Raw genomic sequence first — 27,775 nt, 5'->3', positions numbered from 1 at the left:
CTCGTTTGAGTTATTGTAGTAAATATATAGATACAGGGGGTTATTTACTAAAACTGGAGAGTGCAAAATCTGGTGCAGCTCTGCATAGAAACCAATCAGCTTCCAGGTTTTATTGTGTACATAGAAGTGCAGCGCTTTAAAATTATACAAAATTGCAAAAAGTGTCATATATAATACAAATCATAGGCATAGCTGATCATATAAATCCATGGAGAAAGGAGAAAAAATAAACTGTATTGAGTAAATTCCAGTGAATAAGATAGCATGTTCCAGAAGAAAGGCACCACAAGCCCCAGCATGCGTAGGAGAGCCGGTCTTCCCAAATCCTTTGTGTGTAACACCAACACTGCGAAAAAGAGAAATGGCCACTTACCAGAATCAAAGGGCTTCCAATTTAATGGAAAAGCCTAAAGCGCTTTAGGAAGATGTAATTCTCAAATGAGACAAGACCCCATTGGTACTGTTAATTCTGGCATGCTTCTCATACACACATCAGTTCCGGTCTACATAAAATAGATGCAAGGAACTACGTCAAACATTTGACGAAACACATTGGGTGGAACCAGACCTGACGTCACTACGCTCTCCGGCCACTCTCCACATTCGTTTGGAATTCATGCTGCAGCTTGTGTCTTGCATCCTCTACATGCCTGTTTTTATATTTCAAATGTGATTACACTTTTTATTTAATAAAATAGTTTTTATAAACTATATTATGCTATGATTCCTTGCATCCATTTTATGTACATCGGAACCGATATGTGGATTGGAAGCATGCCAGAATAAACAGTACCAATGGGGTCTTGTCTCATTTGGGAATTAAATCTCCCTAAAGCACTTTAGGCTTTTCCATTTTTCTTCTTTCTCCATGGACATTATATGGACTAATATGATCAATTGTGCCTATGATTTGTATTATATATGATACTTTTCACAATTTTGTATCATTTTATAGTGCTGCACTTCTATGTACACATATTATCTTGGGTTTTTGTCTATTGGCCCGTGCTAGCAGCTGTTGCCTTTTTCATGACTTATATTTGTCTTCACCTTTATTTATCTAGCGCGGATTTTTTGAAATTTTTATTTGTTCCAGGTTTTGTTGCCAAAGCCTAACTTAACAAGCTGAAGTTAGAAACTGATTAGCTCTCATGCACAGCTGCACCAGATTCTGAGTGCTCCACTTTTAGTAAATTTCCCCCACAGTGTGATAAAATATCAGCCGCATAGGAAATGTATTGTTTTTATTGAGCCAGTCTAATCACGCACACCTGTGCACAACCATTGTGTTGAACTCCAAAACAATAAGAGGAGCCTACATATGTAGTGAGCTAATATGGCTGCCGCCAGGTACATATAAAATTACAAATTATACATTGAAGTAAGGTTACTACGACATTAATGTCGTTTTAAGTCCTTAGCAATTTTTAACGTAAAAATTTGAGCACACTAAAATAAACATTGCTCAGTTAACTATTAATTAAAGTTACATATTTGTGTAAAAGTAGAAACTGAAAAGATTTCACGCCGTATTTAGCACTATATGTGTTACGCACTAGCAATATCTGACAATCAAATAGGTTGCATGAATCCAAAGTGTATTCAATGAAGAATAAATGCATTATGTTTTGTGTTGGAAGATTGCAGATATCTGTGAATACACAAAAGCTTATTTAAAGTGTATCTAAAGCCAACATTTTTTTTCTTATAATTTTAATATTGGATAGAGTGTTGAAGGATTAGAACCCTGTTAGGAATTAAATGCTGTGTGTGTGTCCTGTTTAGGGAGGTTTAGAGCTCATGCACACAAGGAATTTCTCCTCTAAACACCTTTTATTCCTGGCAGAAAAAAAAAAATAACAGTTAAAAAAATGCACCTAAAGCTGTGTTTTTCACATGCATTTAGGTGTGTTCAGTGTTTGAGCATTTATGGATTCCATTGGCCATAATATTAATATATTCTGGTCATCAGAGTGAATGAATGGTCAGGTACTAAAGCTTTTAGACGTGTTTAAATTAGTTTTTAGGCAAGTGAAGCATTTTTCTGCCATCCTCTCCTGAACATGCTGTTTTTTTTTCTCAGTCCTTAAACGCTCCACTTCTAATACGCCGGTAAATGCCTATGTGTGCATGGACACATAGGCTAACATAGAGGTGTATTTACAGGCTGAAAAAAAAAAAAGTCAAACGCCTCCTGGCCATACACGGTGCAAGTTTAGTTTCTGCAAGCCATGCAAATTCACACAATTTCCCCATCAACACGGACAGTGCTGAAAGGGGAATCCCTCCTGCCAAACCATTTTCTGCCCCCGGCGGGTTGGGGGGCAGGGGTCAGGTGAGGGTAGCCGTCACTGCTGGGAGAAGAAGAAAATCCAGCAGGCTGGTTGTACCCAAGTTGACCGATCGACTTGTTACATTTAGCCTGCCCATTACCGATTCAAATCTTGGCCGGTTCAGCAGGAAGATTCTAACCATGTGGGACTTGCCTTATGCTGGCTATACACTATACGAAAAATCGTTCAAACTAATTTAAAAAACAAACACTTGGCCTTGAGAGCAAACCATAGTGCCATCATGTAATGACCGATAAATCGTTCAATGGACATAAATTAATCAGTTTTTTGTTCGTTTTTTTACATATACCTAGTTCAGAGTTTGGACGAGAAACACATTAACCTTTAAATGTTATCGTTCGTTCGGCAGAAAATTTCCTAACTTGTCCTTCGTTTTTTTGGCTCAAAAAAGTCACAACTGATTACCGATTTGTGCCCATTAAGTGCCGGTTCACACAGGCGCAACCCGACTTTTCCGGGCGACCTGTGAAGTCGCGGTGCGCCTCGGAGCGGCATGCACAGACTTCATATCATTGAAGTCAATGCAGGTCGCTCCAGGTCGCCCCAAAGTAGCTCAGGACCCTTTTTCTAAGTCGGAGCAACTTGTGTCGCTCCTATTAGAACGGGTCCTGTGCTAATCTATGGCAGGCGGCCCGCGGCGACTTGTCAGGCGACCAGGTCGCCTGACAAGTCGCCCCAGTGTGAACCGGCTCTAACTGGCCAAAAAATTAAAGAACTGTCCAAATTACCAAATTTTTCATAAAATTTATGGCCAGCATTACTCTTTCAGTTTATACTGGTGATCATTGTCACTGGGACTAAAGGTGAGCAATCCAATTTTTTAGTTGTCTCAAGAGCAGGAATGGAGGAGAAATCTTCCAATGGGGACACTTGATTATGTGGCAGCTGTAAGAGAGCCTGTCTTTCACCTCAAAGAGATTTCTTGTTATGTTTACAGTATAGGATAGGAAGAGAATTGAAATTTCACCAATGTTACAAAGATGGGAAAATATCTGGCAGGGGTTATAAGAATTTCCCACTCCATCCAAAGTAGTGTTGGTATTAGATACACTTTATTAAACAATGCAAGCAGGTATTTAATGCTACAAATCAAAATTCATTGAAGGTGGGCCATTAAAAAATAGGATGAGCAAAACTGAGAGCATCCATTTAATAATATTTCAACGCAATTTGGGAGATTGAGGTAAAATACACTGACGTCAGGGGAGAAGGTGAAATTAATGTTTTAGGTACTTTTTAAAGGTGTAGTGACTCCTGGGTATTATGGAAGCTAAATTAAATATTATTTTGCTATTGCAGAGAAAAAACAATTTTTTTTTGTTTTTTTTTTTAACCACTTGCCGACTGCCTAACGACGATTTACATCGGCAGTCAGCCCCTCACAGGCAAAGCAACGTAGGTCTACGTCGCTAGCCCGCTCGCTCACGGACCCCCCCCCCGCGCGTGTGCCCGGCGGACCCGGACTCGCGATTGTCCGTTACAGCGGGAGAAAGGCAGGTGGCTAATGTAAACACAGCCGCCTGTCATTCTCCCCTGTGTAAGAATGGAGATCATACGGTTCTGCTATGTAGGACCGTTGATCTCTGTTCTTACACCAGTAGCCACATCCAATCACAGTTAGAAGCACTCCTCTAGGGACACACTTAACCCCTCCCTTTCAAAAAAAGTTAACCCCTTCACTGCCAGTGTCATTTTTACAGTAACAGTGCATAAGTATAGCACTGATTACTGTAGTAATGTCACTGGTAACCCCAAAAGTGTCAAAAATGTCAGTCAAGGGTCCGATCTGTCCGCCGCAATGTCGCAGTCCCGCAAAAAAAAAAACGCAGATCGCCGCCATTACTCGTTAAAAAAAAAAACAACAAAAATGACAAAAATCTTTCCCTTAGTTAGTAAACATAATAACTTTTGCGCAAACCAATCAAAATACGCTATTTGTGATTTTGTTTACCAAACATATGTAACATAAAACAAATTGGCCTAAAATGTTAAAAAATTTTGATTTTTACATTTTTTTGGGGGGGAATTTCATATAAAAAAAAATGTGAAAAATATTGTTATTTTTGCAAAATTGACGCTCTTTTTTTGTTTATAGCGCATGATCAAAAAATCGCACAGGTGATCAAATACCACCAAAAGAAAGCTATGTTTGTGGGAAAAAAAAATTAGTTTAGGTACAGCGTTGCGCAATTGTCCGTTAAAATAACGCAGTGCCGAATTGCAAAATAGGCCCTGGTCAGGAAGGGGGTAAAATCTTCCGGGGCTTAAGTGTTAAAAAAGCAACAGTATCCAAATAACAATACACACCAAGGGCAAACACATAAATACAAAGAACAGTAAATGTAATCAACATAACAACCCCATATCCACCTCCCTCCCCCTAACACACAACAATTACAAACTCCTATTAAATAAAGAAAAAGAGAAGATAAAAAGCAAATTTCACTCTTAACAGCTCACTGAGCAAAATGAGCATTTTCTGTTTTTGCTTCACTGAAATCTATAATTTCACGATAAAATGAATTTTGACAACTCCGCTCATCCCTAATTACAGCATACTAATTAGTTGCGGTGGGTACCGCTTTTCAGATATAGGGCATTACTTCTCACGCTGTTTTATTGAATGAGGCCAGTGATGACTTCAGTCTATTTGCTGTATTATATACGATACTTTCTCAAAAACTTTGATAAGCTCTACTGTGGAGATCAGAAACAACACTCCAAATTCTCACACATTATATTATGTTCTACACCATCTAGTGGCAGAAAGGCAGAAGTGCTCTTCTTTATTTGAAGTAGGCTAAAGTTCCCTCTCATCAAGTGTCAGCCATGTGCAGAAATGAATCATGACAAAACCCTGTTGTTGATAAGTTGTTACAAGCAATTATTGTGCGCTTAAGGTTGAATGCATCAGTAACATTTCTGACAGAGCACATGACACTTTCCTATTCAGTACAATATACAATGCAGGAGGGAATAACCAGGGAACAGACTGTGCAATTGATAAATGAGCCTCTAAGTCACATGAAGAATATGCAAGGCAATGGCCACTTGAAACCCTTAAATTTTTTGCAAATTCATTATTTGGACTCGACCGCGGTAGTTTTCACTGCACCCTTGCGAAAACGCCAGCACTGATAAGGAATCTATTTAGTGTATATTACCCGTGCATAATTCATCCAGACATTGTTTATGGATGGTTGTAACATATATAATCTGTACATTGAGTTGACGAAATTATTTTTAGCTTAATAAAAACATTTTGTCAGCGGCTGTGGCTTTTGTAAACATTTATGAAGTTTTTATTAAAGTGAAAGCCTGCGATTCATATGGTATTTATTTAACAAATCCGAAGCAGCCTATTTGTAATATTAGCTCTATATGGGTAGATTAATTTTTTTATTTTTTTTTTGGATGTTGTCTTAGCCCATGAAAGATGTGTGTTTTTCTTGAAAAATGCTCAAGTATGTATGTCCTTCTGCCTTCAAGTTATACAGTTACTAGCTGTTATGTGAGTGTATTTAAGCCTCTGGCACAGCGTTCACTGCTATTCTTCAAACTTGGGGCATTTGGGCAGATTTTAACCTCCTCACCTTTATCGTTATAAATCTCCGAGCTGTTTCCCTTAAAAGGAGTACAATGCCTCATTTTTATAGACATTTGCAACTCTGTTGTTTTTTCCTTTTTTTTTTTTTTTTATATGCTATGCAGAATTGAATAAGAATGAAATCACTATGCAGGCAAGTTCAAAATATATATTTTTAGTTTGTATCAAATTTTCACCTCACTTTTGATTAGCAATACTAATTACAGGGCTGCATTCTTTAGCAGGGCCATCTGAGGCGACATGGGTGACGTTTTTTTCCCAGTATTTTAACTTCATTACTGTTTGAATTGGATCTTCTGGTTAGACTGGTCCTCAGTTGGCCCATAGTGCAGGAACACAGTCTGTCTGTGTAGCAATGCTCCTGGACATAAATAAAGACTAAGGCCCCTTTCACACACTCCGTCAGTTTTTCTCAGCGGGGGATCGATCCGCTGATCCCCCGCTGAGCAGGAGGATGACACAGCTGTCAGTTCCCCATGCATCTCTATGGGGGAAATTGGATGGGAACTGACCGTCGGTCCGTTCTCATCCGATCCCATCCCATCTGATCCGCTGGACGGATGGAAAATAGGGTTTCCATCCATCCAGATTTGACGGATCGGATGTCAGCGGACATGTCTCCGCTTACATCCGATGCCCCATAGGGATGCATGGGGGGACCGTTCAGATCTGCCAAAAAAATGGACAGGCGGATCTGAACGGTCCGCCTGTGTGAAATCATGATTGAAAAGTGCTGCGTAAATTGATGGTGCTATATAAGTACCTGTAATAAATAAATGCTCAGAGGAAGCTTAAAGTGTATTTCCACTTTTGCTGTCAAATTTGAGAAAACTCCACTATATATGTGTTATGTGTTCCCATTCACACAACAGTTTTTTTTATATTTCTAACCTTTTAGATGTTTCTCAGGAGGAGGTGTTATGGCTGATTGGAAGATTTTTTGAACAATGTCAGAGTGAGCCTGTCCCAAGTCTGTCTTTATTACCATACAATGCAAGAAGTGCAGCCTCCACACCTTTATCCCTCTGTTAGGACAGACAGGGGTTGATTTACTAAAACTGGAGAGGCAAAACCTGGTGTAGCTGTGCATGGTAACCAATCAGCTTCTAACTTCAGATTGATCCGCTAAGCTTTGACAAAAATAAAAATGGAAGTTGATAGTGTTCAATGCAGAGCTGCACCAAATTTTGCACTCTCCAGTTTTAGTAAATCGACCCCAGAGTGTTCAAATCTAGTTACAACTGATAATGAAGAAGTACACACTGGGTGAAAGCGGAGTCCCACTCAAAAGTGGAAGCTCAGGCTTATCTGCCCCCCCCCCTCCAGTGCCACAATTGGCACCTTTCAGGGTACCTGTCCCCACTTCCATGAGACGTTTGGCCCCCCTCCCCAAGGCTTCACTGCTGGTTTCCCTTACAGGCTATGGCAGTGGCAGCACCCAAGAGCCAATGGAAACATCAGCTGGGGTGCCGACATCACTGAATTTCAGGACAGGCAAGTGTCCTATTAATAAAAGTCAGCAGCTACAGTATGTGTAGCGGCTGACTTTTAATTTTTCTGTGGGGGGGGGGGGGGGGCTGGAGCACCGCTTTAAATATTGAAAACACAGCTGCCCAGGCCCCTCATAAACAGAACTACCTACAATTTTTCTTTGCTGGGGTGTCCAGAATAGAGCATCTATGAGCTGCAATTTTTTAATATTGTTTTATGCGAATCGGGACATGTAAGAAATATAAAGTAGGAGTTATCCCAATTTAGCTGCAAAAATGGAAATGTACTTTAAAGAGGAATTAAATAATATTTGAGCACCACAAACCGAAAACGGAATTTAATGTATTTTTAATATTCAAAGCAAACTCACCTATCCATCCATGTTTTCATGTTTTATTTTGTTAAGAAATAAGTTTGACCCCCCAGTATCTCTAGCTATGGCCATCTTGAGTAAGGGCAGGTGATTCATGTAGGTACTTCCTGCAATTCATCTGCCCTTAGGTGAGGTATGCAAGCAGGGGGTGTGCTTAGCTGGGAAAGACCCTCCTCCCCTCCTCCAGATGAAAAAAAATTTCCATGAAGACTCTTGGGGTGTATGATATAATTTTGGCCTAGGCCAGAAACAAGGAAGGTGAAATAGGTACAGTAAATGTAATATTCCTTCCTATCTATTTACTAAGGCTAGTAGCATAAGGATTAAAATAGGGTCCATGAACACTAGGTAGCTGAAAAAATGCCAGAACATATGACAGAAAAAGCATAAACACAAGAGTTCACGAGTTTATGGGTTTTTGGTTTTATAGACATATTTTGCAAAAATTCCCCTTTGCTTATTTTATACTGTAATCAATGTACACTTTAAAATGCCCAACACTCCTGAATGCAACGTTTAAGTGTGTTTCTGCGCATCAAGCATTTTTGCTGCCCAAAAGCTTCTCTCAGAAATACACTTGTGGTGTTTATGTTTTGTTTTTTCAGCATTAAAGCGCTCCTCTACAACTATGCCTGTAAACGCCCAAATGTGCATGGACATCAGAAAACTGTATAAGCAGTGTTTTTATATGCCCAGTGTGCATGAGACCTTAATGGTAATTGAGAGAGTTTAGTCCTGCTTTAAAGAAACCTGACATAAAATATATTTACAATAATGAACAGGGAGCAGTATGTAGCAAGGTTTTATAACACAAGTCTATTTTCCTATCTGTCCTCTTGTGGAAGAAACCCCTAATACACCTCTAAGTGAAAATGTCCAAATTGGGCTCAAAGTGTCAATATTTTGTGTGTCCTCTTTAGCAAGGCAGTGGTCGTTTTGGAGGTGTGTTTGAGGTCGTTATCATGTTGGAATACTGCCCTGGGGCCCAGTCTCCGAAGGGAGGGGATCATGCTCTGCTTCAGTATGTCACAGTACATGTTGGCATTCATGGTTCCCTCAATGAACTGTAGCTCCCCAGTGTCGGCAGCACTCATGCAGTCCCAGACCATGACACTCCCACCACCATGCTTGACTGTATGCAAGACACACTTATCTTTGTACTCCTCACCTGGTTGCCACCACACACGCTTGACACCATCTGAACCAAATAAGTTTATCTTGGTCTCATCAGACCACAGGACATGGTTCCAGTAATCCATGTCCTTAGTCTGCTTGTCTTCAGCAAACTGTTTGCGGGTTTCCTTGTGCATCATCTTTAGAAGAGGCTTACTTCTGGGACGACAGCCATGCAGACCAATTTAATGCAGTGTGTGGTGTATGGTCTGAGCACCGACAGGCTGACCCCCCACCCCTTCAACCTCTGCAGCATTGCTGGCAGCACTCATACGTCTATTTCCAAAAGACAACCTCTGGATATGACGCTGAGCATGTGCACTCAACTTCTTTAGTCAACCATGGCGAGGCCTGTTCTGAGTGGAACCTGTCCTGTTAAACTGCTGTATGGTCTTGGCCACTGTGCTGCAGCTCAGTTTCAGGGTCTTGGCAATCTCCCTACAGCCTAGGCAATCTTTATGTAGAGCAACAATTCTTTTTTTCAGCTCCTCAGAGAGTTCTTTGCCATGAGGTGCCATGTTGAACTTCCAGTGACCAGTATGAGAGAGTGAGAGCGATAACGTTCAATTTAATACACCTGATCCCCATTCACACCTGAGACCTTGTAACACTAATGAGTCACATGACACCGGGGAGAGAAAATGGCTAATTGGGCCAAACTTGGACATTTTCACTTAGGGGTGTACTCACTTTTGTTGCCAGCAGCTGTACACTCACTACTTTACATTGTAGCAAAGTGTCATTTCTTCAGTGTTGTCACATGAAAAGATATAATAAAATATTTACAAAAATGCAAGGGGTGTACTCACTTTTGTTAGATACTGTGTGTGTGTGTGTGTGTGTGTGTGTGTATATATATATATATATATATATATATATATATATATATATATATCATCATCATCATCAATCTAATAATTTTAACTATAATGGAAGCTCAGGAATTTGGATCTTTTTAGCTAACAGTAGCCCACAAATCCCTAAAAACTCCACTACATAATGCTTGATCTGGTTGTATAAAACTGACCCTGTGTAGCTCTTGCCATTGCAGATTCCACCTCTTGCTTTTCAGGATTGTAAAGCATCTGAGTATCTTTGTAATCCTCACCAGGCATGCAAAATAGATTATGATTCAGATGATGCATGGGCTTACTAGATACTGTGGTTGACTTGTTTCTGTTAACACTTCAAGAGACTCATGCACTGCTAAGTAAATAGAAGTAAATGTGCATTTGGCCGTAAAGTTACTCTTAAATCAGAACCGCTCATAAAGCAGTAACAAAATATATTATGGACATAACTATCCACAGGAGTAAATCCGCACAATTATGTGTTGTCAGTAGAGTCTACAGAAGATAGATTGGTTTCACATGTACAAGGCTTTGTCTTAACAAGTCTGGAAGGGCTAAATAGACACCGTCATAAATTAGTCGTCCTGATGTCCAGGCATCAAAAGACTTGTTTGTTTTGTAGTAAAAGTTGTGAATGAAAATCACATGACAAACTTAATGAAAACACCATAAATATTTTACAGTGCATCAGAGATGTCCTATTCATAAAAAAGGAAAAGTGGATCTTCATAATAGACAGTGTACTAGCTTGTAATACTGTCACTAGATTGTAATATTTTACACAATTTGAAATTAGAGTGTCTATTCACCAAACAAGACTGCTGGACAATTTATTTTTGCTGCGGGGAATTCCCTGCCCACCTTGATAAACCATTAACGGCATTTCATGGGATCCAATGATAGGTTTGGAGCCTCATATACACTGGACGATTTTTCAGCTGCTTCTAGGGGCAATTTCCCTGCCTCTACTCTCCCCTGCATCTTAGCCTATCTGTCCGTGCACACATAGGCTTTTAGCAGCATTTAGTGGCAGGGGCCGTTAGAGAAAGGAAACAAAACCCACTGACAGTGCATCCAGGAGCAGCAGAATTTTGGCAGAAAAAAAACGTGATGCTGTTAAATAGGTCTTAACGCGTTTAAACTCTAAGGGCTTGAGCGTTAATTCATTTCAATTGCCAGAATAAATTATTAATCGGGCCAACAAAATGAATTAAACCCCAAGCTCTTGACACCTGTAAATGCATCTAAAAGTTTGTAAAAACTTTAGACATCTTTACAAGCGTCAAGCTTTTTTTCTGCCAAAACGCTGCTGCCAGGAGGAAAGGCTTCTAGGAGAGTTTGCAAATCCTCCTGTGTGCATGACGTGTAATAAGTTAATCTTATGATTACTGATTGATTTAATGTATCAAGGTTTTTGTATTTTAATAAATACAGTTTTGGCATTTTTGGACTTTTTTTAGCCACTCACCATATTTAGGGCTCAGTTTACAGCAGGCATGTTTCCACACGTCATTGTATATTTATCGCATTGCAATGGGCTACCCTATGCATGAGAAATATGGAAAAGAAGACCCTGACCCTTTTGCAAAATTGCGCCACACCGAACCAAATGGTGCTGCGGCGCGTTAGCATGGTGCATATTTTGCAGACTCGTGGGGGTGCCATTAAGCATGAATGATAAAGGGCAGAGCTTTTCTGTGTGTTGGGAAAGCACGCAATTCTGTGTGAATGTAGTCTAATTGCATAGGTGTCCGTAAATAAAGTTAACCACTTAAGCCCCGGAAGATTTTACCCCCTTCCTGACCAGGGCCTATTTTCGATTCGGCACTGCGTGACTTTAACGGACAATTGCGCGGTCATGCGACGCTGTATCTAAACGAATTTGACGTCCTTTTTTTTCCCACAAACAGAGCTTTCTTTTGGTGGTATTTGGTCACCTGTGCAATTTTTTGATCATGCGCTATAAACAAAAAAAAGCGTAAATTTTGCAAAAATAACAATATTTTTCACATTTTTATATATGAAATTCCCAAAAAAAATGTAAAAATGTTTTTAATGCTACATATGTTCGGAAAAAAAATCGCAAAAAGCGTATTTTGATTGGTTTGCGCAAAAGTTATTGCGTTTACTACCTAAGGGAAGGATTTTTATCATTTTTGTTGTTTTTTTTTTAACGAGTAATGGCGGCGATCTGCAATTTTTTTTTTGCGGGACTTCGACATTGCGGCGGACAGATCGGACCCTTGACTGACCTTTTTGACACTTTTGGGGTTACCAGTGACATTACTACAGTAATCAGTGCTATACATATGCACTGTTACTGTAAAAATGACACTGGCAGGGAAGGAGTTAACTTTATTTGAGAAGGAGGGGTTAAGTGTGTCCCTAGGGGCGTGCTTATAACTGTGATTGGATGTGGCTGTGTGTGTAACAACAGAGATCAACGGTCCTACATAGCAGAACCGTATGATCTCCATTCTTACACAGGGGAGAATGACTGCCTTTCTCCCGCTGTAACGGACAATCGCGAGTGCCCGGTGGACATGGGGTCCGCCAGGCACACGCGCGGGGGGGGGGTCCGTGAGCGAGCGGGAGCGCACCTTCAGCGGCGCGCGCTCGCTCCCCAGAGCCTCACAGGCTAGCGACGTAGGCCTACGTCGCTTTGCCTGTGAGGGGCTGACTGCCGACGTAAATCGGCGTTACGCAGTCGGCAAGTGGTTAATATACAGAATTTTCTATATAATGTAATCATTAAACAGGAATTTTAAAAAGCCCTGTTGAAAAAGTAATGTAAATATTAAAAACTGCAAATAAATATTGCAAGTCTAACTCGGTACTTGGGATTTAGCTGAATTTACAGTGAGCTGTAAATACAGAACTAAATATCAGGATCGTAGGATACACTCAAATATAGCTGAATGAGTCATCTGAAACTCCTCCTCCTCCTAAGTAAAGACGTGAACTATTTGGATTTTTGGTCTGTAGAAGTAATCATCAAGTGTTCATCCAATACTGGGCTTCCTTATAAGAAGGCCCAGGGCCCAGCATGCACTTAACCACTTCCCTACCACCTGCCGCCTTTTTACTGCGGCAGGGTGGCTCTGCTGCGCAAACCGACGTAGCTCGGGGTTGAGCTGCCACTCGCTCCCTGCTGGGAGAGAAGAACGGTCAGCTGTTGTAAACACAGCCAACCGTTCTTCTCCCAGCAATGACTATAGAGCCAATGTGATCCTTCTATATATAGGATCACATGTCTCTATGGTCATTTCAGAAGCCACGCCCCCCCCCATTAAGAATCACTCCCCTAGGCTTATATTTAACCCCTTGATCACCCACAGGGTTAACCCCTTCCCTGCCAGTGCCCTTATTACAGTAACAGTGCATATTTTTAGCACTGATTACTGTAGTAATGTCACTGCTACTCCCAAAAGTGTCAAAAATGTCAGTTAGGGGTCCAATCTGTCCGCCGCAATGTCACAGTCCCGCATAAAAACGCAGATCGCCGCCATTACTATTAAAAAAAACAATAAAAATGACATAAATCTTTCCCGTAGTTTGTAGACGCGATAACTTTTGCTCAAACTAATCAAAATACGCTTATTGCGATTTTTTTTATCAAAAATATGTAGCAGAAAACAAAATGGCCTTAACCACTTAAGCCCCGGAGGATTTTCCTGCTAAACGACCAGGGGGTATTTTGCGATTCGGCACTGCGTGACTTTAACAGACAATTGCGCGGTCGTGCGACGCTGTATCTAAACAAATTTGGCGTCCTTTTTTTCCCACAAACAGAGCTTTCTTTTGGTGGTATTTGATCACCCGTGCAATTTTTACTTTTTGCGCTATAAACAAAAAAAGAGCGTACATTTTGCAAAAATAACAATATTTTTCACATTTTTTTATATGAAATTCCCCAAAAAAAAATTTAAAAATCAAAATTTTTTAAAATTTTCGGCCAATTTGTTTTATGCTACCTATGTTTGGTAAAAAAAATTGCAAAAAGCGTATTTTGATTGCTTTGCGCAAAAGTTATCGCGTTTACTAACAAAGGGAAAGATTTCTGACATTTTTGGTGTTTTTTTTTTTAACGTGTAATGGCGGCGATCTCCGATTTTTTTTGCGGTACTGCGACATTGGGGCGGACAGATCGGACCCTTGACTGACATTTTTGACACTTTTGGGGTTACCAGTGACATTTCTACAGTAATCAGTGCTATATATATGCGGGTGAAGGGGTTAACTTTATTTGGGAGGGAGGGGCTGTGTGTGTTCCTAGGGGCGTGCTTTCTACTGTGATTGGCTGTGGCTTGAGCTGTAAGGACACTGATCAACGGATCTGCATACTAGATCCGAGTGATCAGTGTCTTTACAGCGAGGAGAATGACAGGTGGCTTGTTTACACAAGCTGCCTGACATTCTCCCTCTCCCCCGCCGATCGCCGAGTGACCGGCGGACATCGGGTCCGCTGGTCACACGCGCGGGGGGGTCCGTGACCGCGCGTCACCTACGTCACTCTGCCTGTGAGGGGCCGACTGCCGCAGTAAATATACTGTGAGCAGTCGACAAGCGGTTAAAATGTTAAAAAAAAATTATTTTTTTATTTTTTTTTTGAGAATGTTATATAGCAGAATGTGAAAAATATTGTTTTTATTTTTAAAAATTGTCTCTATTTTTTGTTTATAGCGCAAAAAATAAAAACCGCACAGGTGATCAAATACCACCAAAAGAAAGCTCTATTTGTGGGACAAAAAGGAAGTCATTTTTATTTGGGTGAAGCGTCGCACGACTGCACAATTGTCCATTAAAATAACATAGTGCAGAATCGCAAAATAGGGCCTGGTCATTAAGGAGGCAAATCCTTCCGGTCTCAAAGTGGTTAATAGACTGCAGTATGGCAGCACACTGAATTAAATATTTGTTTTGTAAAATAAGGATTTTACAAAGTCTAAATAAAATATGATCACATAACATATCAATATATATATATATAAAATAAAAGTATAACTATAGTTTATTTTTAAAAGGATGACTTGGCAACACTATATTATACAGGATTTATTATACAGGATTTATATAGCGCTAGTTAAACAGCGCTTTACAACTTGAGGGTAAACAGTACAAATACAATACACTTTATTACAGTAGAAATCATAGGGCCCTGCACGTTAGAGCTTACAATTTAAGATAGTTGGTGATGCTTTATGTATCACTTGGCATATCGGGTGAAGGGGACATCATCAATTTTGCAATGGCTTCTATCTAAATAATCAGTTTCTTATACACCAACTAATCAGTATTTTTTTTTCCTCACTGAGGTGACAAGCCTCACAATTAGGGAAAAAAAATAAACTTTTGCATGAAAATCTAACTCTGGTTTCCCAATATAAACAAATTCCTTAACCCCTAGGTCTCATGTACACTGGGTTATTGTAGGCTGACAGGAGAAAATCAGCATTAAAAATGCGCCAAATCCGCATTTTTTCAAATATATTTTAGTGCGTTTAGATGCAATAAAATGAATAAAGGCTCAAGCGCTAAATGCTCCTAGCGCTTAGGCATGTTTAGATGCGCATAACTGCGTTTGGTGTTTTTTTATGAGCAAAAGCTCCCCTCTTGAATGCGATTCTTCTACATTCAGGGGAGGAGCTTTGACTGCCTCTAAACGCTTCTGCTTCTAAACTCCTCTAATAGCCTTATGTGTGCATGGAAAAAATAGCCTTTTATTGAGGTGTGTTCAGGGGCATAGGCAAAAAACACCAAAAGGCCCAGAATTGTCATATTAGGAGCAGCAGTGTACGTGAGGCTTTAAAATATGCATTTCTTTTTACACGTTGTTTATATGGCGCTAACAATTTATGCAGAACTTTACATACTGCACATTCACGTCAGTCCCTGCCCTCAAGGAGCTTACAATTAAAAGCCTACCGCACATGCACACATACTGTACACTGGGGCCAATTTTTACAGGAGCAAATTAACCTATCAACATGTCTTTAGAGTGTGGAAAGAAAATAGAGTAGCTGGAGGATATCTATACATGTACAGGGAGAACATGATGCAAGATAGTGTCCCAACCGGGATTCAAACCAGGGAACCCAGTTTTTTCTGCAATACTCACCTTCTCCCTAGTGCCAGGGCCATCTTTAATATCAATTGGACCTTGGGCAAATATTTTCTTGGGCTCTCCCAAATTCACCTACATCAACTATTTGTGGGCAATGTGGGCTTAAAGAACAGCTTTGGGCCCCACAAAAATGACTGGGCCTGGGGCAGCTGCCCCTTTTGCCCTGTGTTAAAGACAGCCCTGCCTAGTGCTGTCAATGCAGAAACACAGAGTCCAATAGCAGCCGTCCAACTGTGGAGTTGAAAAACACCCAGCGCTCACAACCCAGAAGTCAGTGTACAGGCAGTCATGTCCCCCCCCCCCCACATACATAGTCCTCTGGACCGCTACTTCACAGTTAGCTGGTTATAGCTGCATAGGTTGCACACAGCATCAATGTGACTGTACAGTATTTTGGGAGCTAAGACTTTTTTTTCCTGATTCAAAAATATTTAGCAGCGACCACTCATCAGAAGCCACGCTCTGACAAATTCTTCTATGAACATTTGCATAGAAAAGATTATAGTTTTTGTAAATTATGGGTTAATTTGTCATTTACAGGATCAAGACTATTAGAAGAAGTACTTAGCAGAGCTCTTCTTTAAACCTACTGTTCCAGTGTTGCACAAATTTCCTGTGGTGGCAAGAACTAAACTAACACAAATTTATTTTTTATGCAAAATCACCTTTTTTTTTCTCATTAATTTATATTTTTTTGGGGAATCAAAGATTCCACTTCCAATGTTCTTTTTGGAAGCAGAAAAGCAGCACTGAGACTGTAATACGTCTGAAATATCTTGGTAAAAATGTGAGCTGTAAAATAAAACTATTAATTGTTTTAACTTGTACACATGGTTTGAAATGCCAGAAAATGGTTCTTCAGTAAACACTTAATAGGATGTCTCCTGCCCCCTAGTGGTGATACCACTGCATGACAGCAACTCCTTATTTTCATTTTTTTAAATTCACATTGACAGCACAGTGTTTATTAAATGTTAGTGTGAATTGCAGAAATTTTATGATGTCATTTTCACTTATATTCGGAAGAATGTTGTCACATGTACAGATTTTGCCTAGTTTTTTAGTAGCACAATAGGCATTGGGAGTTTTTTTTTTTATAGGGTATAGTAATTTGAGCAGCATACACTGGCCAGATGTTCTAGTACATGCCATAAATGTAGGATCACATGTCTGCTGCTTACAATTTATAGGCAGGCATTCTTAAGCACTCATTGCTTCTCTTTCTAACATCAAGCAAATGTGTGCTAGTCAGCTTCAGGCGATGTGCCCCTGCATTGTAAATCATCAGCCTCCAGTCTAAAAGTTATTACATTTTTCAGATTCTAGCACACCTGCACTTACTATCTTTACTCCCCTTTTTCTTTATGCAGAACAATTAGGAATTTTATTTAATATGTAAGCATATTTGCTACAGTGGCTTATTTGTTCACAATGTAGCCTTGCAGTACCGGAGTTCACAGCTCAGTTTCCAGCAAGAATATTTTTCCTATGTTTTCTTCCTTCCTATAACTAAATTGTGCACACAATGCACAGGCTCCTGTATGCTTGTATTCACCATGCATTTGTATCAGCCTTTCTTTCTACTATTGTGTCCTCTTTTTTTTTTTCTCTCTCTTTTCTTTTTTTTCTTTTTTTTTTCTTTTCTTTTCTTTTTTTCTTCTTTTTCTTTTTCTTTTCTTTTCTTTTCTTTTTTTCTTCTTTTTCTTTTTCTTTTCTTTTCTTTTCTTTTCTTCATTACTATATCAGTGTGAATATTCTTTAAATGCAGCAGTACAATTAACAAAATTGAACTTGGTATTAGCCTCCTGCTGTCTACTGTACAGTCTGTACAGCAGGGCTCAGAGTACGGGAGCGAGAGGCAGCACAAGAAGCCAAAAAGGTATGTGGCAGTGCAAGAAGCATGCTGATAGATAGAAGAGAGCAGAGGGACAGAGAAATGGCCTTATCAGTGTGTTGCCTATCCTTCCATTGTCCTGTTACATGGTAGGGGTGTGGAGGTGAACTATAAGTAAAAGGTAAACTGCAGCAGAGAATCATTAGGTCCATAGTCCTGCTAGATGGGGCTGTGCTGTGGGGCAGTGCTGTCCCAGGACTGGATGACCAGATGAACAGAAACCAATCCTTTGGTAGGTAAAACACTTCTTTGTATGTATTTCATCTGTTTGTTTAGCTGTTTTCCTGGACTTCAGCTTTAAACATTAAAACAGATACAGATATATATTTATTCATGGTAATGCTTCTATAAACAGGTAAAACAACATTGTAAAAGGGTATAGTGGGGACAAAAATAAAAGGAAAGACCCAACACCATTGCAGGGTAAAGAACCTGTGTAGGCCTTGCCCTTGTAAATTGAAGGCATCCTTTGGCTGGAATATTAACCCATCTGGAAGTTGGAAATACAGGCGGTCCTCGGGTGACAAACAAGATTGGGACTGTAGGTTTGTTCTTAAGTCGAATTTGTTTGCAAATCGGAACAAGTACATTTTTTAAGTGTAGCTCCAGCCAAAAATAATAATTTTTAAGGTTTTTGGATAGCATAGGGAAGGGTTAACACCCCTGTACCATTTGTTTTGCTGTCAGAAGATTTCACCTCACTTTCTGTCCCTATGATTTTGAAAATTTTGGGTTGTTGTGAAAACACGGATTAGTGATAAAGCTTTAGCGGAGACACTTTTTTCCCATGAGAACTCTTCCAGGAGTGAATTTCCCTTCCTAGGGGGAGATTTCTCCTCACTTCCTGTTGTATCTCTCCGTTTGTAAGTAGGAGTCGTTTGTAACCCAAGGACCACCTGTACACTAAACTATAACTCACTGGGCCATATTACATTTTCCATTGCCCGTTGGTCTGGGTGCTGTGCTCCTTACAACAGGTTATGCTTTGGCCATAGATACAAGCAGAGTTGTATAAAGTACTCAAACCCATACTTGAGTAAAAGTACAAGTGCTCGATCAAAAAGTGACTTGAGTAGAAGTGGAAGTGCTCGATCAAAAAGTGACTTGAGTAGAAGTACTAAAGTATTCAACATTTTTTGTACTTAAGTATTGCAAGTAGTTTTTTTTTTTAATTTTTGCTACTCAAGTACTGAAAGTAAAAGTACCAGTAGTTTTGAAAAAAAAAATTGCTACTCAAGTACTGAAATTAAAAGTACAAGTACTGTGTTATGTAGTTATTAAAGAAAGAAGTCAAAAGTTTGAACATCATAATGTTTTTTATTATTTCAAATGCAGCTTTTATTTATACATACAGTAGCATTTATTTTCGTATGCGCTGATAATACACATGTTTTGAGCTTCATGAAACCTGCCATCTACTGTCCTGGCAGTGGTAATTTTTATAATAGTAACGAGTAACTATGCAGCACAAAAAATAAATATCGGAGTAGAAGTATTGAAATCATCGAAAAAATGTAGTGAAGTAAAAGTGGAAGTAGGAGAAAAAAATTCTACTCTAGGAAAGTACAGATACCGCCTTTCGGTACTTAAGTACAGTAGTGAAGTAGTTCTACTTAGTTACTATACATCTCTGGATACAAGCAGTTTTCAAATGACGTTCCTGCCATAAATTTGAGTTCTGTGAAGCTTGCATTGCACACTTTCTTTAAAACTAGACAACAGAGGTGCTGATTCAATATTGTGATGGTGTAAAAGGCCTTTCATGTGGCACATAGCAACTATTTTATTAAGCGCCATCTGCCCCTGAGCTCTGAGCTGTACCATCATTGTTGTTAGACTATTTCCATTGGTATATTCAATTTTTTTTTTTTTTTTTAGTTTTTGAATGATGAACCTGCAATTTAGGCACGGACTAGTTGGGCTCATTGTAACTGATATCTGGATTTCTGCACAAAGGTGTAACAAATAAAATCCGGTTTAACAGCTGGCACAATTTACTAAAGAAGTAGAGAGTTCCCTTTACAAAGTGAATGTTTAGCTTAGCTTAGTAAATAAAATGGAGCTGTGCATGTGATTGAATGAATGAAGTGAACAGCGCTTTACCTTATTTACTACTACTATAGTAGTAATATCTACTACTATAGTAAATCAGCCCAATATGATCCATTCTTCCGGCTATTTTTTTATCATTGTGATTTAATCACTTTTAAATTAAAATGGTTCTAAAGCCTTAAGGTTTTCATCTTATTGCATTCTATGCGAGCCCTATCCGCCCAGCGATGTGAACGACAGCAGCAGCTTTCACCGCTGTCTCCCTCCTCATCGGGGAGCTTGATAGCAGCGGGAGCCATTGGCTCCCACTGCTGTCAATCAAATGCTGTGACACTGGATCAGGGGGCGGAGCTAAGTCTCTTAGGGACTTGGGAGCGAGCACGCATGGGTGCAGTTTTCCATGGGGCACCTGCCGAAGAGGAGGGGCCTGGAGTTCTGGCGGGGGACTCAGAAGGGAAATATCGGGGCTGCTCTGTGCAAAACCATTGCACAGAGCAGGTAAGTAAAACATGTTTGTTATTTAAAAAAAAAAAAAAAACCTAAGGTTTACAACCACTTTAAAGTAGAATTAGTTTTAGCTGCATATTCTACTTCAAACTGCTTATTGAAGTTGTTTTGTTGTTGTACCCCCTGTAAAATATATATATATATATATATATATATACATATATATATATATATATATATATATATATATATATATATATATATATATATATATATGTATATGTGTGTGTGTGTGTGTGTATCATAGGATAGATAGCCCTACAAGTGTTGTTTAAACATTAAAAATGCAGCTTTTGCTGAAATAATACCCTCTTGCTCCCCTGTCCTGGGTTATTTAGCATTTAGGGTCATCCACTTCACTGCCTGTGAGTCTATACCCACTGTACTGCTGCACAGAAAACAAATGTATACCAAAAATGTATAATAAATATGGAGGACTCCCAATAATGCGGCCGAGGTTATGCCTGACAGTTAGACTGTAACCGACATAGACTGTAACATATGAATATAGACACTGAGACATATCCGAGTGTACTTTCATGTAAAATTTAGTACAAGAAACAGAAAAGATCTCCCTAAAATGAGATCTCCCTAAAAGAGAGGAGGTTTAAAGAAGTGTGTGGGGAATGAACGAGTAATGAATCAGAGGGTGGGGCCTACAATGACAGCTGATGACCCTGTCAGGTTTTTGACTTAATGTATTTAGAGATTATAGGTCATAAATGTGTTGTTGACTGGAATAATATGAATATATGAAGGATATTCCAAGTTAAAGAGGAAGAAATTATGCTTAAAAAATGTTATTTTTTTTTGTGATTTTCCTTAACATTTTTATCATATTAGCAAACCTGTCACCGACTTAGGGGTAGTTTTTAACAGACCTGATATATTGGCTGTATATTAAGGCTGCATAAAGTGTTACTAAACCCACAACAGTAAAATGAGTATGTATATGAAGTAAAGTAGGCTTGTTATACTCACTGGAACGGGGTTAATCCTGCACATTGTGTAAAAAGGCTGTTTGATCCTGTTTTCTCTGATCCTCCCCTTCTTCTAGAGTCCCCAACCCATTTGCTGATAGTACGGAGCCTTGAGGACAGGCTGCACATGCTCAGTTTGGTGTGTATTGCTAGAGAGTTTTTTTTTCTTGAGAGAGTGCATGTGGTCAGCACAGGGCCAATCAGCATTCTCCAGACAGAGAGTCAGGGGTCCTTCAGCCTCCTAGGACAATCAGGGGAGAATGAAAACTCCCCCTACAAACTTTGCCTAAACACTGATTAAAGTCGCAACACTGCTCTAACTGGTGATGAGAAAAGGTGTTTAGCAGTTTATATTTACTAAAACGATTGCATTTCCATGTTCTGTGTACTGTGGGAGACCAGAAACAGTGAATGTAGGGTCCTGGGTTTAGTAACACTTTATCTCCTTCTTTATTCACTACCTGCCCTGTACATGAATCACATAGGGTATAATCTAGGTGAATCTAAAAATGTACGCATATTCAGAATTGATACTGAATTGCACATTTATTTTCACAAAGCATGCTTAGGCTTCATGTACACTAACCTACATTTACCGTGACTGCAGGAAAACACAAAACGCAGAAGAATAGTTGCAAAATGTGCGGCGGTTTTGCCGCGTTTTGAGTTTTCCTGCGGCCAGGGGTCAAAACGTTCCAATCCTGAAGGTAATTTCTCCGTCCTCAGGAGAGGGAGGTTGAAGCTCACCTTAATGCAGCATCTCCTAAACTCTGCTAACATTGTATAGCATATGTGTACATTGGCACATAGGCTTTTATGGAGTTGAGTTTTGGATCTTTGGAAGACAAATGCCAAAAGCTCCTAAATTCAAGTTTAAGAGCTGCCATTGCAGGCTAGTGTATATGAAGCCTTATGTGTATGTTATGATTGCTTGCCTGCTTAAAATACTTCTAGAAGACAGCACAGAACCCTGGTTAGTTCACAATGATCACATGTGTGTTAGCTTTTACCATCATATTTCATGCACAGGAATAAGGGAGAGAATTGGATTTATCATAAAATTCATAAAAATCTTTTGCACCAGTACCTCTATTACATGTTAGTTCCCTAATGAATTTTTTATTTTTTTTGCACTTTTCTGCACGTTAAAATACACATTTTAGGCCTAAAGCTTAGTTCTAACCTCTTAATTTATATATTTTCTGAAAGCAGAGAACCTGGAGAATAAAAAGCATGGTAATCACATGATATTAGTACAACTGCTTATCAAACATATAGTATTTAGGTGCAAAATACACTAAATTTACATTTAGTGAATAATAACACAATCTATTGCCCAATTGTCTGTTATAAAAGAAGAGATCGCATTCGGTTAATAGAAACCCAAGATGTCAAGCTTTAAAATTGCGTGCTCCATTGAAACAGTGATAAACTTCAGTCCCCAAAATTATCCATAGGTGATGCCTAAAAATCCTTTACAAGGAATCATTTTAGAGTTAACCATTAATGATAGCCCTGGAAATAATGCTTGTGTATCACAATTGTTGATTTCACACACAGCTGCACCTGACACGTGTTTCCGTATGTATGTGGAGGTCGGAAGGGGCTTTAAAATATTTTTTTTATTTTTCATTTGTTAGTTTACATTTTTTTTAAACCTAAGTTTATTGTTATCACGTAGGGGGGCTATAGACCCTTATGTGATATCATATTGCTAGTGAAGGTCCTCTTTAACCACTTGCCGACCGCTGCACCACTATTTACTGCGGCGGTCAGCCCCTCACAGGCAAAGTGACGTAGTACTACGTCGCTTACCTGTGAGGCTCTAGGGAGCGAGCGCACGCTGCTGGAGGCGCGCTCCCGCTCGCTCTCGGACCCCCCCGCGCGTGTGACCGGCGGACCCCATGTCCGCCGGTCACTCGCGAATCATCGGTTACATCGGGAGAAAGGCAGGCGGCTAATGTAAACAAAGCCGCCTGTCATTCTCCCCTGTGTAATAGCAGAGATCATACTGTCCTGCTATGTAGGACCATAGATCTCTGCTGTTACATCACAAGCCACATCCAATCACAGTTAGAATCACGCCCCTAGGGACACACTTAACCCCTTCCCTGCCAGTGTCATTTTTACAGTAACAGTGCATATGTATAGCACTGATTACTGTAGTGATGACTGTGGTACCCCCAAAAGTGTAAAAAAAATGTCAGTCAAGGGTCCGATCTGTCCGCCGAAATGTCGCAGTCCCGCAAAAAAAATTGCAGATCGCCGCCATTACTCGTTAAAAAAAAAAACAATAAAAATGACAAAAATCTTTCCCTTAGTAAATGCAATAACTTTTGAGCAAACCAATCAAAATACGCTTTTTGCGATTTTTTTTTACCAAACATATGTAGCAGAAAACAAATTGGCCTAAAATGTTAAAAAATTTAGATTTTTACATTTTTTGGGGGGGGAATTTCATATAAAAAAATGTGAAAAATATTGTTATTTTTGCAAAATTGGCGCTCTTTTTTTGTTTATAGTGCATGATCAAAAAATCGCACAGGTGATCAAATACCACCAAAAGAAAGCTCTGTTTGTGGGGAAAAAAGGACATCAAATTAGTTTAAGTACAGCGTCGCACGACCACGCAATTGTCCGTTAAAGTCATGCAGTAAAAAATCGCAAAAAAAACCCCTGGTCAGGAAGGGGGTAAAATCTTCCGGGGCTTAAGTGGTTAATGACCGGCCATTTTTTGGGATATGGCACTGTGTTAATTTAACTGACAATTGCGCAGTCGTGCGAAAGAAAGAAATCTCTGTTTGTGGGAAAAAAAGGACGTCAATTTCATTTGGGTACATCGTCGCACGACCGCGCAATTGTCCGTTAAATTCACGTAGTGCCGAATCGCAAAATAGGCCCTGGTCAGGAAGGGGGTAAAATCTTCCGGGGCTTAAGTGGTTAAGGAGACATAAGGGGTCTATGTCACTAATAGACCCCAATGAAGCTGATCAAGAAGGTTTAATGCTTGATTAGCTTCATCTCTGGCTAAAGTAACTGGGGAACTGTGAACCAGGAAGTGATGTAATACACGTCACATCTGAGTTCATTCACTGTGGGAGGATCAACCTTCAGCCTGTAGAAGAACACAGCCACCTTCAGGCAGCAGTGTTCATCTGCAAGGCTATGCATTTAATAGTTTAACTGCCAGATACAGTTACACTATTAAAAATAAAAAATGAATGAGAAATGAGCATAGGTGTCAGCCTATTATAAAAAAAATAGCAGGGTTTATTTTGTTATAACAGAGTAAAAAAAAAAATCTATATGTCTTTAAAAATCTTTATACACGTGACTTAAATATGCAGATTAGTCATTAAGGTATTGTTAAGCCTGGTCATCTAGGTATCAGTGACCTCTTGTCACTGAAACCTTAACATAGTTAATATTTTTGTAAATATGCTAAATAAAATATTTTTTATAACACTCTTTAATAAATATGTGTATATTTTTAGGAAATAAACAGAAGGCTGTATAGTGGTTAGTTATTATTAATTTTAAACACAAAGTTGAATATCTATGCAACTAACAATATGAAAATGTTCACTTTGGTGTTTTTTCTTTTCTATAGCACTTATTAAAATATACAACATTAGGAATACAAGTTTAGGATCTAATTTTCAGGTGTGAGTCATATTTACATAAATTGGGTCCGATTTACTAAATGATTAATTTCCCCTCTGGCCGATATTCTCATCAAAAATACCCAATCAGGCCCAGGAGAATTTTAAAAACCAGACAATTTGCCAAGATTCTGTTTATGTGAGAGATGAGCCACTAACAAAAGTAAACTGCTGTCTGACTATCTTCTAATTAGATTGCATTTCCGTTTGCCGGTAATCAGTAAACACAGTGATATATTATGGGCCCTTGTCTGAAAATGAAGGATGCCCATGTACTATATGCAACTTACAAGTAATGTGCCTTCTGTTACAATTGTATACTTTATTTATATGGAACATAGACTGTTTGCAGGAGAATTGTGAGAAAAATAAATGTGTTTACGTACCCACAAAATATATTTTTCCTGCTCTGAGTTTTGAACATTTGACATTTTGACATTTGAAGTTTACACAGTACTATATTTTAGAGCAATAGTTCATATATTGATAAACAGGTAGGGACTTGGATATGAGCACAACGATTTAAAAATAAGGTGGATCAGTAAATTGCAATATGTCCTATTCTCCTTAATAAATGCACCTAAATGTGACCAGTGTGCAGAAAATCACACAATTCCTGAATGACGTTTATCTGGTTTCTGGGATTGTATGATTGTCCACAGATCAGATAGGCCGAGACGGTGAGTTTTTGAAGATAGATAGTTTGCTAGACAGACAGACTAATATTATAGATACTAATATCTATTCAGACAAATATATATATATCTCATGTTTTTACATTGTTTCAAAAACTCTGAAATACTACATGTTTTATCAGTATATGTTTGCCCATGGTTACTGTTCTTTATTTTTAAAGTCATTTACATTATAGTGATAGTGCTATTTATCTTCAGATTTGTTCCCCTTCCCTTTGCTTTTTTAGATTGTAAGTTCTTTAGTAAACGTATTTGTTTCATTTATTAGGTTTTGTACCATATCATTTTGCCCACCCAGAGTTTTTCTTCAATCATTATAATAGCTGCCATAATTTTCAGACCTAATAGCATCAGAGCATATATGAAAAAGTAAAGGGAAGAGAATGTTCAAGAAAGGTGTGTCAATATATAGCAATATGCACCATCAAATAATAAAGATGCAGATGTTCTGTGTTCTGTGCCATCATCTGTTTGCTCATGGGTAGTCACTTCTGGAATGTATCTAACAATAGCAGAGAAAAAAGGTGATTCTGAACATGTTTGGTATGGCTATGATTAGCAGGCCAAACATGGAGCACAAACATTTAAAAGTAGCTTTGCATTAAATGATATTACATTTGTGCTAGGCAAAAGGTTAATCCAGCTTATTGTTTTGAATTAGGAGTACAATAGATATGGCTGGTGGGTAGGAGAAATGAAGGGAACCATTGGCCTGGTGCCTAAAGCGTACATAATGGAGATGTATGATATTTGAGAGGCCTGGGTAAGTACATTTTAATCCAATCTACCATAATGGCTCATGTGTTCTCCTGCTCTCTGTTTTATAAGCATTTCCTTCCTAAAACCTCTGCTGCTGTTATATTAACTTAAGGACTGTTGCAAAAAATAGCTTTTAAGCCTTAATTAATACTGCTCCATTAGTTGTCTGCATGCAATAGAATCCCACATTGCAATGTCAGAGCAGTGAGCTTATCTCTTCTTCAGCTTGCTACTGTATATTACCTTCAATCTAACATTACAATTAATTTCTGTCTTGGATACCGCGATCTTTATGATAAACCAATTGCATCGGCTTTTCTCCGCTCATGTCCATTTTATCACTTTTTTTTTTTTTTCCTTGCCAGGAACCGTCTTTTATTAGGACCATTGAAAGGGTATCATCTGGAGCTTGAAATGTTTCATTTACTTTGTGTGGAATAAAGGGGTTTTTATTTGTTACATAAAATTTAAAAATGTACACAGTTTTTTTTTATAACGTTGTTCTATAATAGTATGTGTCTTAAGCTAGCTGGGCTTATTATGGTTCACAATGTACATCTCTTTTATTATTGCTACATATTATTTAGTGAAAATAAAAGCAAAGCAAAAATTTTATTGAATAGTATTCCCGTCTTCATTGACCAAAATGGTAAACATTTCTAAAATTAATAATGAGAATTGTGATTAACAAAAGTCCAAATGCGTAATATTATGCATATTTATTTTAGCACATGTAAATTACATTTTATTAATGTCAATTTTAACATTTCTAGGTAGTGCAAAAGAATTAAAGATTCACAAAGCAATAACTACGGTTGTTTGATTGAAAGTTTTGAAAATTCCATCAGTCTGACACTTCTAAATAATATATGCATTTATAAAGAAATCCCACTGGTTGGGGCTGATTTACTAAAGGTGTAGTGAAAGTTCACTTTGCTTAGCGAATACAGGGAAGCTCTGTTAACTTTGAACACCCAATCCTGCAGAAGGAAAATAATAATAATTAAAAAAAAGATTATTTTCTGCATATGATTGGATTATTGGGATGAAAGCAGATTCACCCTGTTCACTAAGTGGACATCCACTTTGCAATGTGGAAATTTTCAGCACTTTAGGTAAATACATTTTTTAGCTGTGGTTGTTTAGTGGTTGTAATAACCTAAACCTAATGAATGGTGTGCATTTTTATTACATAGTTACTAATGACATTATAGCAGCTTTTGCGGTTCTCCTAAAATGATTACTTGTGTGGT

General features: G+C 38.8%; 1 protein-coding gene across 1 annotated transcript in view; it reads left to right on the top strand.

Moving 5' to 3' along the window:
• The window catches only part of SKAP2 (src kinase associated phosphoprotein 2), a 385,859-nt gene extending 358,845 nt beyond the window's left edge, over positions 1-27,014 (top strand). Inside the window, exons 12-13 of the mRNA XM_082259466.1 lie at positions 26,425-26,526; positions 26,888-27,014. Coding sequence (XP_082115592.1) covers positions 26,425-26,517 — 93 coding nt within the window. The 3' untranslated portion in view covers positions 26,518-26,526; positions 26,888-27,014. The remainder of the gene's footprint in view (positions 1-26,424; positions 26,527-26,887) is intronic.
• The last annotated feature ends 761 nt before the right edge of the window (positions 27,015-27,775 follow it).

Source organism: Pelophylax lessonae, assembly GCF_965119305.1.
Source record: "Pelophylax lessonae genome assembly, chromosome: 5".
In the NCBI taxonomy this organism is placed as follows: Eukaryota; Metazoa; Chordata; class Amphibia; order Anura; family Ranidae; genus Pelophylax; species Pelophylax lessonae.
The sequence above is the reverse complement of the archived record's forward strand: the minus strand, read 5'-3'. Positions and strand labels throughout refer to the sequence as shown.